The sequence below is a fragment of the Procambarus clarkii genome, chromosome 24, assembly GCF_040958095.1.
Source record: "Procambarus clarkii isolate CNS0578487 chromosome 24, FALCON_Pclarkii_2.0, whole genome shotgun sequence".
NCBI classification, from domain to species: domain Eukaryota; kingdom Metazoa; phylum Arthropoda; class Malacostraca; order Decapoda; family Cambaridae; genus Procambarus; species Procambarus clarkii.
Genome location: NC_091173.1, coordinates 11,623,242 through 11,641,206, shown reverse-complemented (window position 1 = coordinate 11,641,206; position 17,965 = coordinate 11,623,242). Strand labels below are relative to the sequence as shown.

General features: G+C 43.9%; 2 protein-coding genes across 2 annotated transcripts in view; one reads left to right on the top strand and one right to left on the bottom strand.

The window, feature by feature from the left end:
• Nucleotides 1–3,931: 3,931 nt before the first annotated feature.
• The window catches only part of LOC123761730 (uncharacterized), a 33,489-nt gene continuing 19,455 nt past the window's right edge, over nucleotides 3,932–17,965 (top strand). The window contains exons 1-2 of the mRNA XM_045747883.2: nucleotides 3,932–3,986; nucleotides 7,107–7,162. The gene's annotated coding sequence lies outside the window, so the exon portion shown is untranslated. The remainder of the gene's footprint in view (nucleotides 3,987–7,106; nucleotides 7,163–17,965) is intronic.
• On the bottom strand, nucleotides 4,349–4,825 carry LOC138368284 (acidic proline-rich protein PRP25-like). Its single transcript, XM_069330837.1, has one exon. The coding sequence runs from the start codon at nucleotides 4,823–4,825 to the stop codon at nucleotides 4,349–4,351; it is 477 nt and encodes a 158-aa protein (XP_069186938.1).

Here is a 17,965-nt window from a genome sequence, read left to right as displayed (position 1 = left end):
AGCCGCTAACAAGCCTCCAGTGTTGAAGACACTCGTGTACTACTGACCAGTCAAATGAGAATGGGTTTAGAGATGAGTCTCCTACTCTGATCCTCTCGGACGCAGGTTCGAACCCTCGTCACCGCCCTTGTGGATTTGTTCTAGAGATGAGCCTTGTGACACGCTCCTCTACCCTGTCCACAATTCGGATAAAGGTTTGGGGGGTCGGGCAATCCAGGAGAGTGCTGCTGACTCGACATGGGACAGAAACTGTGCTTCATATAAGGTTTGGAACCTTTATCGAGCGTCGCCAGCTTTAAGTGTTACTACCCTGCCTTGTTTTGTAAAGTTCAGCACGTGGCTCTTTATGGTTATTGGAAAGTCAGACATCATCCCCATGATGGCAACTTTACCAAGAATTCGATTATTTTCTATTAATCTGTATGCCTGTCCGGGGTTCATTATTATTTGGTAGTATTAACTTTATAGAGTGAATAGTACAGTCGAATTTGGCACTATTCACTTTATAGTCTGAAAAAAATATAGCTAAAAACATATGTAAATATTCCTAGGCCCAGTATAACACATTTATGTGCTATATTAAGCCTCAGATAGCTTGTGTTACACCTAAGATGGTTAGGTTAGGTTAGGTTTTATTAGCAAGATAAATTACAAAACATTTTCCGGTTTGTCCAAACACAATAGTACCGAACTGTACTTTCTAATTGTCCATCACGTCAAGATATGTCCGATGGTTCACATAGTTAGTACAAGTACTATATAAACAGAAGGATGTTTAAATAATAAATCCATAAATCATAATAATCAATAATAAATCCATAAATCAATAATAATAAATCCATAAATCAATCCTGCGCATAAATCAGAGGGCACTGTATGAACACCAGAGGGCCACGGCTGTTCACTACCCTCCCAGCACACGTAAGAACTATTTCTGGAACAAAAGTAAACGTCTTCAAGAAAAAAAGTAGGTTTCTGGAAGAAGTGGCCGGACTAAACGGGTTGTAATGGATGTGTGGGCCTGCGGGTCGCTCCAAACAACAGCCTGTTGGACCAAGCTCGCTCCAATCAAACCTGACTTGGATTATGAGAAGTTCCAAAACTCTCTTCTGGTACAATTCGGGTACAACGCGTTCTCGGCTGTAATTGTGTCGTAATCTACACACTTTATGCAAGTTGTAACCTGGCGATCAAATATGTATGTAAATACATATATAAAGTGAGGTACACGATATGTTAAAGGTCAGCAATATTGGGAACAATATTAGAGTTCTGGAATAAGACCAAAGCATTCCTGGACGAGCACACGTTTGTTTAGGAAATACAGATACAATACTAAGCTTCGAGACAGATTTTATTAAACAAAAAATTGGCGTCTTTAATTTGGAAGTTTGAGGAAGAATCTCTGCCCAACTCATGTTGGTAGAGAGAGAGGGAGAGAGGGAGAGAGGGAGAGAGGGAGGGAGGGAGGGAGAGAGAGAGGGGGAGAGAGGGTGAGGTGAAAAAGAAGTGAGAGCGTAAACTAAATCACAGGAAATGTAAATACAGAGGATGGAGTCAGAGAGAAGAGTAAACTCGGGAAGTATACTACGCCTATTCAGCTTTTTTTTTTTACCGGCAGATGAGAGATGAATCCCAACCCAGCGCGGTGGAAGTGTGTGGAGAGTACTCCCCCGGCGGCGTATCATGGCCTCGTCCTCCACAGTGCCCTGAGCCCAGTAATCATAGTCTGGTTCACCTGTGTGTGCCAGAGCGCATTGTTTCAAGCGTAGGATAGACTTGCATGTACCAGTTTGTGTGGGCATGAGATACCAACTGCCTCCTATGGGCCAATAGGTCTGAAGCAGTTTGCTGAATTATGTTCTAACTTGATCACTGATATCGTAATAATTTGGGAATATTCGAAAGTTACAGTAATAGGAGATATATAGGTTAGTCCACATGTAAAACACAGTATATGGAATGCTGGGTGTGTGTGTGTGTGTGTGTGTGTGTGTGTGTGTGTATATATATATGTCGTACCTAATAGCCAGAACGCACTTCTCAGCCTACTATTCAAGGCCCGATTTGCCTAATAAGCCAAGTTTTCATGAATTAATGTTTTTTCGTCTACCTAACCTACCTAACCTAACCTAACCTAGCTTTTTTTGGCTACCTAACCTAACCTTACCTATAAATATAGGTTAGGTTAGGTTAGGTAGGGTTGGTTAGGTTCAGTCATATATCTACGTTAATTTTAACTCCAATAAAAACAAATTGACCTCATACGTAATGAAATGGGTAGCTTTATCATTTCATAAGAAAAAAATTTGAGACAATATATTAATTCAGGAAAATTTGGCTTATTAGGCAAATCGGGCCCTGCATAGTAGGCCGAGAAGTGCGTTCTGGCTACTAGGTACGACATATATATATATATATATATATATATATATATATATATATATATATATATATATATATATATATAATCTCAAACTCTCAAGAGCATTACACTCAATTACAAACAACTTACCAATTTATTAAATTAAAAATAAATTTAATACATGTAAAATGCAAGTCATTACACTAGAGTCTACTTGTAAACAACTTTGATGTAAGTAATTAAGTGCGAACCTGGACCTCGCCGCCGCCCCTTCCCCCCCCCCTCCTCCCCCGACCTTCTTCCTCCTGCACCTCCTCCTCCCCCCCCCCCCCGACCTTCTCCACCTCCTCCTCCACCCTCCAACAAACAAGTCTTCCACTCCCACACACACACAAACGTTCCTCTAAGTCCACACAAACTGTGGCCGCAGTGTCGTTTAAGAGTTTGTCCTCAAGACTGAGATAAATCACATTTTCTTTTACACAATTTTAAACTTATAGTTATTTAAAATGGAACTTTCAGTATACTGTATATACTACGCGTAAAGCTCTTCCAAAACCAGTTAGATTAACACTAATTAAACACTTGCAAACTTCCGCTTTAAATATACACGTGAACTATTAGGAAATAAAATGGTACTTAGATATATAACACAGTACAAAACAGCCACGCGCCAACACATAGTGATAAACTAGTAATATACTAGCGAAAAGAGCTAGTGAAAAACGTAATATTCAAAAGTTGGTCAAAATACAATGATATTGACAAATGTTGGGGTAAGAATTCGGCCATTTTCAGATAAATTTATTGTAACCCGGACTTTTGACCCAAACTTTTCAGTTTTTGGGCTCAAAAACTGTTGGATGAAGTGAAGATGTGAACTTGTTCAAACAGGTTCAATAATGTTTCTATTGCAAAGGATTTTACAATTTGTCAGAAAAGTCTCACCAAATTGATTGAGAGAGATCTTCAAAAACAAATTTTAAAAAAATATTTTCAATAGAAATATTATTGACTGCTTTAGTACAAATTACATAGCTATACAATACGATCATAACTAATGGTTTGTACAATTTTAATCCATTTTTAATTCATCAATTTAAAAAACGATTTGACAATGATAGTTTATTTGTCCCTTCTGGAAGGGGAAACAATACCATTGACAAATATATGTGTGTTCTTGGAACGGTCATGTATTGGTCAATGGGACTTGTGGTGTCCCGTAGTGTTCTTATGTTCATGAACCAGTGTTACAAAGACATTGTTATCCCCCCCTCACATGTATCCTTCATGCATATACATCCCCCTCCACGGAATTGTTATGTTCATCATTCTAACCCTAAGTAACTCTAGACTAACATGAAAGTACTTGAGGAATTTTGTTTCATTTTCCTTCGTAGATGAATATTGCCATGTATATATGCGTGTATATATATGATGTGTGTACATATCCAGCCCCACACGCACACAATGTGATCGTGTGTGTGACTGACAAGGTTGTTCCTTCCTCGGTGCGTTGTTTATTCATTCATTGCTCCTGCACTTTCTCATATTTGCCTTTCTATATTTCAGGTTCCTTGGAAGTAAGTAGCAGAGGGTGAAGTGTGTTGGCGAGTCCGTGGTAAGTGTGTCATGTTAGACGGCCATGGGGTGTGTGTGTGTGTGTGTGAGAGCTTTGACTCGTGGTAATTCATTCACATCTCTCAAAAAATGTTTCATTTGACCTGTGTGTGCTAACTTGATAATGAACCACGTGTGTTTATCAGTACCTATTGACTCACTGCTTGGTGTTGACTTGTGGTGGTAATCACTCTCAACTGCTGAATGAATCCAGCTCGTATAAAATGAATGTTTGTGGCCTTTCTTCCCTGCTCCACTAACTCGTTAAACACACATGCCATTCACCGTCTTCCTCTCATTCATCTGTCTTGTTATTCACCCGATTTGTTGAATGTTACACTAAACTGAATGCAAATTGTGGAGTTATTCATTCTGTTTTTCAAATGAACGTGGACCAAATGTTGGATTCTCCTGGGGGCCCATGGATTCTCCTGTGGGGCCCATGGATTCTGAGGGACCATGGATTTTCATGGGGGCCCATGGATTTTCATGGGGGCCCATGGATTTTCCTGGGGAGCCCATGGATTTTCCTGGGGAGCCCATGGATTTTCCTGGGGAGCCCATGGATTTTCCTGGGGAGCCCATGGATTTTCCTGGGGAGCCCATGGATTTTCCTGGGGAGCCCATGGATTTTCCTGGGGAGCCCATGGATTTTCCTGGGGAGCCCATGGATTTTCCTGGGGAGCCCATGGATTTTCCTGGGGAGCCCATGGATTTTCCTGGGGAGCCCATGGATTTTCCTGGGGGGCCCATGGATTTTCCTGGGGGGCCCTTGGATTTTCCTGGGGGGCCCTTGGATTTTCCTGGGGGCCCTATGGATTCTCCCGGATGCTCATCCATGTTGGTCTATTATTTGATTGATTATTGCTGTAAGACTCTTATTTGACCTTGATTGTTTCCGATTCTTTCTTGAATTTTAATTTTTTTTCCAAGACGAAAACTGTGATTGATAAGTTATCACGTTTATCCATTTTCTCCTGTTATTGTCCTTCGTAATTTGAATATTTTGCAATTCTTTTTTCTTCAAATTTCTTGGTTAATAGTGTTTTGTGAGTGAGGCCAGGAGCTATTAGCTCTTGGACCCCGCCTTTCTAACCGATCTATGTTTCCTCTATGTTTAACTACATGTTTTTCTCTAAACACACATACAATCCCCAGGAAGCAGCCCCTTAGGATCTGTCTAACTCCCTGGTACCTATTTTCTGCCAGGTGAACAGGGGGGGGGGATCAGGGTGAAAGAAACTGCCCATTTGTTTCTTCCTCGCCCGGGAATCGAACCCGGGCGAGGTTGTGTTATTAGTTTGTCTTGTATTAATGTTCTTTGTCATAAATCTTTTGTCATTCTTTGACACTTGATTAGGGGCTGTGTGTCATGTGTCACAATTATGTGTCATCGTGTGCCTGTGTCAAGAGCCACGTGGCCCTCTGTGCCATCTGCTAATTCGTGGCCCTGTTGTATGCCAGTAACAGTCGGTAACAGCCACCTGTTGTCATGTGAGCCATCTGTCATACCTGTCATTCATGCCTGTCAATCACCTTGTGTCATGCCGCGCCTCTGTCTTTGTTGACAGTCATGTGTTTGTGCGGTGAAAGAGTCACTGTCATCGCTTAATGTGTGTTCTAGTGTTCTTTATTGGTATTTTATTTAATATTTATTTGCCTTTATTTTATTGTTTATTATTATTTATTTTCCATGTTAATTTTTTTGCTTCTTTTTATTTAATCTTCTTCTCGTGTCTCTTGTGTTTCATCATATTTATTTTATTATTTTACCCCTTTGTCACTCATTGTTTACTGTCACTCATTGTTTACTGTCACTCATTGTTTACTGTCACTCATTGTTTACTGTCACTCATTGTTTACTGTCACTCATTGTTTACTGTCACTCATTGTTTACTGTCACTCATTGTTTACTGTCACTCATTGTTTGTTGTCACTCATTGTTTGTTGTCACTCATTGTTTGCTGTCACTCATTGTTTGTTGTCACTCATTGTTTGTTGTCACTCATTGTTTGCTGTCACTCATTGTTTGCTGTCACTCATTGTTTGCTGTCACTCATTGTTTGTTGTCACTCATTGTTTGCTGTCACTCATTGTTTGCTGTCACTCATTGTTTGTTGTCACTCATTGTTTGTTGTCACTCATTGTTTGTTGTCACTCATTGTTTGTTGTCACTCATTGTTTGTTGTCACTCATTGTTTGTTGTCACTCATTGTTTGTTGTCACTCATTGTTTGTTGTCACTCATTGTTTGTTGTCACTCATTGTTTACTGTCACTCATTGTTTGTTGTCACTCATTGTTTACTGTCACTCATTGTTTACTTTCAGTTTATTGTCACTCATTGTTTATTGTCACTCATTGTTTGTCACTCATTGTTTACTGTCACTCATTGTTTACTGTCACTCATTGTTTACTGTCAGTTTACTGTCACTCATTGTTTACTGTCACTCATTGTTTACCATGACTGACTGTCAACTGTACTTGCTATCAGTCATTCTTCACCAGCCGTCACTGGTCACCTTGGCAGTGATATTTATGCGGCTTGTATCACATTATGTTCTTACCTGTACCTGTTAACTCTGTTATGCTCTCGCTCTCTCCCTCTCGCTCTCTCCCTCTCGCTCTCTCCCCCTCTCGCTCTCTCCCCCTCTCGCTCTCTCCCCCTCTCGCTCTCTCCCCCTCTCGCTCTCTCCCCCTCTCGCTCTCTCCCCCTCTCGCTCTCTCCCCCTCTCGCTCTCTCCCCCTCTCGCTCTCTCCCCCTCTCGCTCTCTCCCCCTCTCGCTCTCTCCCCCTCTCGCTCTCTCCCTCTCTCGCTCTCTCCCTCTCTCGCTCTCTCCCTCTCGCTCTCTCCCTCTTGCTCTCTCCCTCTCGCTCTCTCCCTCTTTCACACTCTCCTCTCACTGTAAAATTAATAGCATCCCAAGTCACCATATAAGACAGTAGTGACCAGAGCTTACTAACACGGCACCCGAGTGCCAAGCGCAATGGCACTGTGCCTGTGTTAGGTGCCTTCATGACCCTTCTCCCCTCACCTCTTCCTCTCTCTCCCCCCCCCTCTCCCTCCTGTACCGCTATTTGGAGGAACTTGCCATCAAGATCTCCTTCTAACTTCTCTTGCAGGAGACACCAGATTACCTGCTCGTCATCCGCTGCTGTTTGAAGTTGGTCACCATGAGGTAGGAGACTTAGGACATCCCTCCTCAACCTCTTTATTGATGACTAATGATCTTCCCGCGTCCTCTCCCTTCCTGTACCCGCGTCCTCCTCTTTTCTGTACCAGCGTCCTCCTCTTTCCTGTACCAGCGTCCTCCTCTTTTCTGTACCCGCGTCCTCCTCTTTTCTGTACCCGCGTCCTCCTCTTTCCTGTACCAGCGTCCTCCTCTTTCTACACCCCTCATCTTCTTGCTTTTGCTCCAGAGGCATCCAGTACAGCCTGTGTTCCCCTGTGGATGTGTCCCCCATTGAGGCGTTCCCTGTTTACGGCTGCTTCTAATGGCTGCATCTCCGTGCTTTAGAATTTGGTATACTTCGTGCTAGAGCCTGTATTTTGAGCTGTCTTTGAGGGGTGTACGCTTACACGCTGAATGGGGTCACTTGTTACCTTTCCTCCGAAGGGTTCCTGTAATGGCGCCTCGAGAAGCATACTTTGAAAGGCCTCTGTATGAGTTTCCTTCGTGGTGTTCCCGCTAGATCTTTTAATAAAATTCTTTATGGGAATTATCAGTGCGATCACTAGATAATAGGATATGTACGTGGCTACGAATAGGGCAAAAGCTTACGCATAGCCATACAGTAAATTATATTCGTGGTTATCCGTGGCTAGTCATACGCCCTTGACTTAAGATAAACTGACTATGGTTTGGGCTAAAGCAGTTTGGACTAGATCTTTTCTCGGGGAGTTTGATACGAAGCGCCAACAAGGGTGGTGGTTGTGGGGGGGGGGGGGGGAGGGTGGTTGGTAGTGAGGATTATATGTTGTCCATCTCTTTGTTTGGGCTGACTGGCAGGCTGCCAGCTTAGTCTGTAGTCATGACCGGGGTCTGCCAGCTTAGTATGTGTGTGTGTGTGTCATTGTTGGTGTCCACCTGCTTTGTCCCTGAATCATTATCTCTCCCTCCTGTAGTATCTGATTACCTTGTCTGAACTGTGCATGCTTTTATGTGGGACCAAGGCCAGTTGGCTGACGTACCAGGGGCCAGTTGGCTGACGTCCTGCGTGTTATAAAGCATTTATAATGCCTGCCTGCCTGCCTGCCTGCTGTTGATGCAGGTCATGCAACATTCAACAGTGCTTGCAAAGAAGAGCATGCTCCTTCACTGCTTATATTTACAATGATCATTGCGAATTTCCTCATGTTCATTTTATAAATATTGACCCCTGATGATATTGTGTTGCAGTGTCCAGTACTTTCTCTTGGGATGTATTGATCCCGTGGTGAGTGGGACTTGTTTGGCCAATGGTAAGGGATTTATGGCCAAAGGTAAGGGATATATTTATTTTTTTCCAGTATAGGTGTCTGTGAAGGTAAAGTCATGTTACATTAAGTAATGAAACAGGTGTTAAAACAGGTGTGTTGGAAGTAAACACATGGTGGGGGGGGGGTATATATATCTGAACCTGATATCTTTGAGTCACTTTCATTTGTCTTGTAGGTGTTTTTGTTGCTCATGATCGACATGATTGTGCTCACCTTCACTGTCCAGCGGTGAAGCAGGTCATTCCGAGCCGCGGATGAACCGGCTAAGGATGACCCCCAATCACCATCCACCACTATCCACATCACAAAATCACCCCTATCACCATTACGTTCTCTCCCCCCCCCCCCCTCCCTCCCCCACAACTGCCGCCTCAGGGTAAAGTCCAAACTTAAGAGCATTGCAAGGCGCCGGGGAGGCAGGTCATGCCAATATATTATATCTTTTCAATAGAACTTTCTGAAAGCTTTATACATTACTGCAGATGGAATTAAGCAGAGTTGGTTTATATTATTTCTCGCAGTGAATCGATTTGTTGTTATTGGCAGGGTTTAAATTGGGTATTTGCTATATTAGTTGTGCCTGCAGGATAGAGCTGTTAGCTCTTGGGCCCCGATCTCTCTCTCGTCTATATTATCTACTACATAGTACACACACACACACACACACACACACACACACACACACACACACACACACACACACACACACACACAGAGCCCAGTAGGCTCAGGAATCTGTACACCAGTTGATTGACAGTTGAGAGGCGGGCCGAAAGAGCAAAGCTCAACCCGCGCAAACACAACTAGGTGAATATAAACACACACACACACACACACACACACACACACACACACACACACACACACACACACACACACACACACACACACACACACACACACACAGGGACCAGTGGTTAAGTGGACAGCGCTTAGAACTCGTCATCCCAGGGTCCGGGTTCGATCCCGGACGATGGCAGAAACAAATGGGCAGAGTTTCTTTCACTCTGATGCCCCCCTGTTACCTAGCAGTAAATAGGTACCTGGGAGTTACAGCTGTTACGGAGCTGCTTCCTGAAGGTGTGTGTGTGGGGGGGGGGGGCTACGTCGACCTGCATGAGGCGAGACCGTCGCTCTACCGTCCAGCCCAAGTGGTTGGGCTACGAGTATATAGCACAGGGGACGGGGATGTGTAAGGACAGGATAGGAGCCGGGAAGGGACCCGGAGTGAAGGAACACTGCCCAATCACTTTGACCCGCGGGGGGATCGAACGTCGACCTGCCAGAGGCGAGGCCGGTGCTTTACCGATCAGTCCAAGTGTCTATAATTACCAGCAGTGTGTAGAAGGGAAGGGAACTATCAGGAGAAAGCGCCGAGTCATTACGACTATACAGCACTTGGAAGGGGTCAGGATAAGGATTTGGGATGGGACGGGAAGGGGGGGGGGGGGGGAGGAATGGTGCCCAAGCACTTGGACGGTCGGGGATTGAACGCCGACCTGCATGAAGTTGTGTGGGAGATTGAATCTCTTTTGGGGCTGGGAAAATAACATATTTTCCTTAGCTTGTTTTAAAGCTGCATCTAAAGCTGCATCAATAACTGAGGGGCTGGTCCCAAACCTGCACACAGAAATAACACCACATGAGACCAGAAGACATGGCAGGATGTGCAGAATACCCCCATTGAAAAGCAGAGGTGCAACAGGTACTCTGAGAGAGAATTCTATCAACATCAGAGGCCCGAGACTGTTCAACACGCTTCCACTACACATAAGGGGCATAACTGGCCGACCCCTCACAGTGTTCAAGAGAGAACTGGATAAGCACCTCCAAAGGATACCTGATCAACCAGGCTGTGACTCATACGTCAGGCTGCGAGCAGCCGCGTCTAACAGCCTGGTTGATCAGTCCAGCAACCAGGAGGCCTGGTCGACGACCGGGCCGCGGGGACACTAAGCCCCGGAAGCACCTCAAGGTAGGTAGGTACCGCATTTGGGTTACTGCAACCTCGACGCAATTGCAGAGATCAACATTTCGCAATTAATTAACTCAGGACTACAGACTGCCAGAGCTCTCGGACACGTCAAGAAAACTGACTAGTTAGTTTTGATATAGTTTGAATAACAGACCACACACACCAGCACTCACCACTTGCGGCTTGGTGATAAACGCTGAACTTTGGCACTTTAAGACGACATTAATTGGTTGTAAGTACAGGTGTGTTTGCACTTCCCGGCTAGAATATACAGGCATGGCCACTTAAAGCAGCTAGGACGGACACACACACACACACACACACACACACACACACACACACACACACACACACCTGCTGGAATATAAACCTCTGGCAGCATCAAGTGCATAAATTAAAATCAATTTCAAACAGAAATGATACGTTTCCCTCAGAACGTTTTCCCTCAGTATTTAGAACCCTCATCGGTATGTCTTAAAATCCCCCCCCCCCCCCCCCCCCGTGTTGGGGGCAGCGACAACTGCATCCGGGCCACAAGCTGTCTTGCGTGAGGTAAATGCTGATGATTATTTGAGTGCGTGTGGCACCACAGGTGTGGCACCACAGGTGTGGCACCTCAGGTGTGGCAAGGCTATGCGTGTTCAGTGCTTGTGACAGGATCGTCAGCACCTGGTCCCCCCCTCCCCCCCTCCCCCCCTCCCCCTCCCCCCCCCCCCCACAACAGCACGCATACACCCGCTCAAGTGCCAGATAATGGGCGCTGGGTGAGGACTAGGTTGGGGAAGGGGGTCAGGATGAGGATTTGAGATGGGATGGGGAAGGAAGGAATGGCGCTCAACCACTTGTGGACGGTCGGGGATTGAACGCCGACCTGCATGACGCTCTACCGTCCAGCCCAAGTGGCTGAGGGGGAAGGGTGAAACTCTGATAATATCGTCAATGGATATCGTCACCGGCTGGCTACAATATGATGATATAATGAGTGTGCAACTTAAGGCGATATTCCCAGAACACAGTGTGAGGGCATCAGCCTTGAGAGGCCTATCTCTCGTAACTTTGATATAAAAGTCCAATCAGTCTAATCTTGGGTGTTTATCATCTCAAGCTGTGTAACGCCACGCACCAGTTTGTGGCATTACTGCGCGCGCGCGCACACACACACACACACACACACACACACACACACACACACACACACACACACACACACACACACACACACACACACACACACACACACACTTCCGTACAGTTTTGAGATGGCAGGAGCTTAATTCGCGAATTGACTTGAGACCTGCTGGTTCTTCCTCGCGTTAACGCTCGTCACTGTATCGTCACTGTATCGTCGCTGTATCGTCACTGTATCGTCGCTGTATCGTCGCTGTATCGTCGCTGTATCGTCACTGTATCGTCGCTGTATCGTCGCTGTATCGTCGCTGTATCGTCACTGAATCGTCACTATATTGTCACTGCTGCAACACGTTATTCCTGGCCGGCAACAGATAATGTTGCACACAGTGTTGCTAGTCATTCCTGCTCTATAATGTGGGCTAGATGACCGTGCAATATAGAACAATTACTTGTCCAGTGAATTAGCGCAATTGCCGTTTTCTATAGCTTATAATGATTTGTCGTTTTCTGTGGCTTGTAGCACTTATCGTTTTCTATGACTTCAGCATTTTTCCCATTTACTCTCATGCCTTGCTTGGCCCTTTTTGTTTGGTCGTTCTTGTTTGGTCGTTCTTGTTTGGTCGTTCTTGTTTGGTCGTTCTTGTTTGGTCGTTCTTGTTTGGTCGTTCTTGTTTGGTCGTTCTTGTTTGGTCGTTCTTGTTTGGTCGGCTGATTCGGCCGGCATTTGAAAATTTGAAAAAAATATACTTGTCTCTGATTTGTCAGTTATCTTTGAAATGTGACATATCTTGAGGTTATCTTGAGATGATTTCGGGGCTTTTAGTGTCCCCGCGGCCCGGTCTTCGACCAGGCCTCCACCCCCAGGAAGCAGCCCGTGACAACTGACTAACACCCAGGTACCTATTTTACTGCTAGGTAACAGGGATGAAAGAAACTCTGCCCATTGTTTCTCGCCGGCGCCCGGGATCGAGCCCGGGACCACAGGATCACAAGTCCAGTGTGCTGTCCGCTCGGCCGACCGGCTCCTGTAATGACATTCCAGTAATGTTGCCATAAAGTCTTTTCCAGGGTAACTCAAGTTTTGAATACCTTAAAACTGATATGGTGGTCGGTAGGTTTCAGGAGTATCGTTGATATATATATTTGCATGCATGTGAATGTACAATTGTAGTATTTGGAGGACTTTTTCGCCTCTGTGACACCCAACGTGTAGTGAGATACATAGGGAAGTGTAGCAAGTCCTTGGTACCAGCGATACCATGTCTTCGTGGGTACCGTGGCTGCTCGTATCTACTCATCCCTACTCATACCTACTCATCCCTACTCCTACTCATACCTACTCATCCCTACTCCTACTCATCACTCCTACGTACCTACTCATCTGTTACTCATGAGTTGGTGGGGATGAGTAGGGTGGGACGCCGGAGAACAAGGGATTCACTACACGATTAGGAAGATTACAGCCGTCGGAGTCTGCCTTCAGCAGTAGGTTATCTCACTACGATTTTGAGATAAGAGATAAGAGGTGCAGTGTTTTAGTCCAGTTGGGCGCTGTGAAGGTGGCACTGTGTTGGGGAGGTGGCACTGTGTTGGAGAGGTGGCACTGTGTAGAGGAGGTGGCACTGTGTAGGGGAGGTGGCATTATGTATGGAAGGTGGCACTGTAGAAGACAGTAGTGAAGTAGTACCATGATGTTTGGTAGAGAAATTGGGGAGGAAGGAACGAAAGAAGAGTTGTAGAGATAATGAGACCAAGGAGATATATATATATAATATATATATATATATATATATATATATATATATATATATATAATACGCATATATATATATATATATATATATATATATATATATATATATATCAGTCAGTCTGGTGTTGACAAAGGCTTTAACAAAGCCGAAACGTTCACCTCATTTCATATTTCTCTGTGGATTTTCCGCATAAAATGATCAGTGTTTTGTGATCGTCAATTGCATATATATATATATATATATATATATATATATATAATATATACGCATATATATATATATATATATATATATATATATATATATATATATATATATATATATATATATATATATATATATATATATATATATATATACACACGCATATATATATAATATATACGCATATATATATATATATATATATATATATATATATATATATATATATATATATATATATATATATATATATATATAATATGAGATGGTGAAACGTAAGATCATACCATCTGCTGGAACTTAAAACGTTCATTTATATCTTCGTTACAGCAATATTCGTTCACATCGGACATAGACAAGGACACAGACAATAGTACCGCATCAACCTTTCCCGATGACACCAGGGTTGTTATGAGAGTAGGCCACATAGAGGACACAGCAAACCTCCAAACTGATGACAATCACGCCTTTCAATGGGCCACAGAAAGCAACATAGTGTGTAGTGAGGATAAATTCCAGCTCCTGCGCTATTGAAAAATCGAAAACATCAAAACGCCGCCAAACCACACTATCGACAGAAAAAAACAATGTAAAAGATTTGGGAGTAATAATGTCGTAGGACCTTACTTTTTGGGGACTCCAATAAAGTAGCTGTCAGGTTGGATGCTATGCCAGTGATGATACTTTTCAGGACACTAGTGCTCTCTAGGGTGGAGTATTGTTGCACAATAACCGTGCCATTCAATGCTGGAGAAATTGCAGACCTGGTGAGTGGAAAGATCTCTTACTGCTAGATCCACTCAAAACATCTAAATTATTAGGACTAAAATATTTAAATTAGTATGCCGTATATATAGTGCAGGCAGGAGAGAGACATAACTAGGTGGGGCGGAGGGGAGTTACCGTTGGGCATGACCCTTCTTACTAGGAACAATAGAACAGAACCCGGTCAACCTATGACCGTCCAGTACCTTAGTCCATTCACCATGCAAATTTGAGTTAGGCTACCCCCGAGCATCTGGCTTTCAACCTCATACAGACAGGTAAACAAACGGTCATTTTCTTTATGGTGCACAGGTGTACACCCCTCCACCTTTACACACCCACACCCCTACCACCACACGCCATCCCCCCCCCCACACGCTACACGCCACATCCCCACCACACACACACACACATACCACTGAAGATGTACAGGTTCCAGCACGCAGGGACAGCGCCATCCTGCCTTCCTCAACACCTTCACTAATTGCCTTAACAAGAGCCAGAGTGAGAGGCAGTTAATGGTCTCTTAACACCTGTCTCAATGTCCCGAGGAATGTCCTTAGCCACCTGCTCTATCCCCAGATTACTCTTCTGACACCCCCTTCCCCACACCATCCCTTACCCCCCCCCCCCCTTTCCTCCACCTGCCTATGCCCCCCCCCACCATCCCATGCCCCCCCCACCACCCCATGCCCCCCCACCATCCCTTACCCCCCTTCCCTCCACCTGCCCATGCCCCCCCCCCCTCTCCTCCATTCTCTCACTACTCCCCCCCCCCCCCTCCTCTCTCTCTCTCGGCAACGATATCTTTCACTTTTAATATTTAGCGTTCGTAATTTTTTTTATTGATAATCGAACGCTAATGAATTACTGTGTCAGCTTCTCTCTCCCTCTTGTCTTGTGGGCACCCGCCGGTATTGTGCTCTAGCTACCCCCCCTCACATGTTTTGTTTACACTTTGTGCTTTTTAATGTTATGCTGGACACTTTTGGGGAAATATTTTTTGTATAGCTCATCCTCTCGGAATATTTTGTATAGATCGACTATAATGCAAAAAGTCAGGTTGACTTGCGTGATTCTCCCCAGAATAATGCGCGGCTTCAGTTATTCCATCACGTCAGTGATTCTGGTGCATGTTTGGGGACCAAGAATCACCCTCGTGTCTTCATTCTGTATCTATATGGAAGAAAATGCAGAATAGTCTGTGAAGATTAGAGGTGCCATACACACAATCTGAGAGCACTGTCTGAACATCAGAGGTCCACGGCTGTTCAGCAGCCTCCCTGCAAACATAAGAAATATTGTCGTAACCAAAATTAACTTCAAGAAAAAATGGACAATTTCTTCCAAGAAATGCCGGGCCAACTGGATTGTAACGAATATGTGGCCCTGCGGATTGTAGCGGATATCCGGATTGTAGCGGATATCCGGATTGTAGCGGATATGTGCCCTTGGAGCGTCCCTGCGAGCCGCTCCGAGCAACGGTCTGATGGACCAAGCTCTCACACGTCAAGCCTGGCCCCAGGTCATACCTGACCTGGGGGGTAAGGCTTGATCTGAGAGTAAAAGAACTCTTTGAACCCACTCCAGGCATGATCTAGGTGTGTGTGTGTTCGGGTGTGTTCAGAATAGAGGTGGAGACATTAATGAAACAGACGGCATGATGACTCAAACATGATGTACAATAGTCTAGAAGAGTTATCATTGATACCAAAATCCTTAGCTGTAGCTGATTTCAGGTATTTGTTTATTTTTATTTAATATTTATTTGAATTTATTTCAGTCCTTCATAGGTGTACTTGCCTATGATGCAAGTCGTTTACAGTGTTTGGAGTTAACATAGCTACCTGGTTGTTTATACAGCTACCTAACATAGCTACCTGGTTGTTTATACAGCTACCTAACATAGCTACCTGGTTGTTTATACAGCTACCTAACATAGCTACCTGGTTGTTTATACAGCTACCTAACATAGCTACCTGGTTGTTTATACAGCTACCTAACATAGCTACCTGGTTGTTTATACAGCTACCTAACATAGCTACCTGGTTGTTTATACAGCTACCTAACATAGCTACCTGGTTGTTTATACAGCTACCTAACATAGCTACCTGGTTGTTTATACAGCTACCTAACATAGCTACCTGGTTGTTTATACAGCTACCTAACATAGGTTCCTGGTTGTTTATACAGCTACCTAACATAGGTTCCTGGTTGTTTATACAGCTACCTAACATAGGTTCCTGGTTGTTTATACAGCTACCTAACATAGGTTCCTGGTTGTTTATACAGCTACCTAACATAGGTTCCTGGTTGTTTATACAGCTACCTAACATAGGTTCCTGGTTGTTTATACAGCTACCTAACATAGGTTCCTGGTTGTTTATACAGCTACCTAACATAGGTTCCTGGTTGTTTATACAGCTACCTAACATAGGTTCCTGGTTGTTTATACTGCTACCTAACATAGGTTCCTGGTTGTTTATACAGCTACCTAACATAGGTTCCTGGTTGTTTATACAGCTACCTAACATAGGTTCCTGGTTGTTTATACAGCTACCTAACATAGGTTCCTGGTTGTTTATACAGCTACCTAACATAGGTTCCTGGTCGTTTATACAGCTACCTAACATAGGTTCCTGGTCGTTTATACAGCTACCTAACATAGGTTCCTGGTTGTTTATACTGCTACCTAACATAGGTTCCTGGTTGTTTATACAGCTACCTAACATAGGTTCCTGGTTGTTTATACAGCTACCTAACATAGCTACCTGGTTGTTTATACAGCTACCTAACATAGCTACCTGGTTGTTTATACTGCTACCTAACATAGCTACCTGGTTGTTTATACTGCTACCTAACATAGGTTCCTGGTCGTTTATACAGCTACCTAACATAGCAACCTGGTTGTTTATACAGCCACCTAACATAGCTACCTGGTTGTTTATACAGCCACCTAACATAGCTACCTGGTTGTTTATACAGCTACCTAACATAGCTACCTGGTTGTTTATACTGCTACCTAACATAGGTTCCTGGTCGTTTATACAGCTACCTAACATAGGTTCCTGGTTGTTTATACAGCTACCTAACATAGCTACCTGGTTGTTTATACAGCTACCTAACATAGGTTCCTGGTCGTTTATACAGCTACCTAACATAGGTTCCTGGTTGTTTATACAGCTACCTAACATAGGTTCCTGGTTGTTTATATAGCTACCTAACATAGCTACCTGGTTGTTTATACAGCTACCTAACATAGCTACCTGGTTGTTTATACTGCTACCTAACATAGGTTCCTGGTCGTTTATACAGCTACCTAACATAGCTACCTGGTTGTTTATACAGCTACCTAACATAGCTACCTGGTTGTTTATACTGCTACCTAACATAGGTTCCTGGTCGTTTATACAGCTACCTAACATAGGTTCCTGGTTGTTTATACAGCTACCTAACATAGCTACCTGGTTGTTTATACAGCTACCTAACATAGGTTCCTGGTCGTTTATACAGCTACCTAACATAGGTTCCTGGTTGTTTATACAGCTACCCAACATAGGTTCCTGGTTGTTTATACAGCTACCTAACATAGGTTCCTGGTTGTTTATACAGCTACCTAACATAGGTTCCTGGTTGTTTATACAGCTACCTAACATAGGTTCCTGGTTGTTTA

Coding starts and splice junctions, on each gene's coding strand:
- LOC138368284 (XM_069330837.1), bottom strand. CDS start 4,825: ATGGATGAGCATCCGGGAGAATCCATAGGGCCCCCAGGAAAATCCAAG.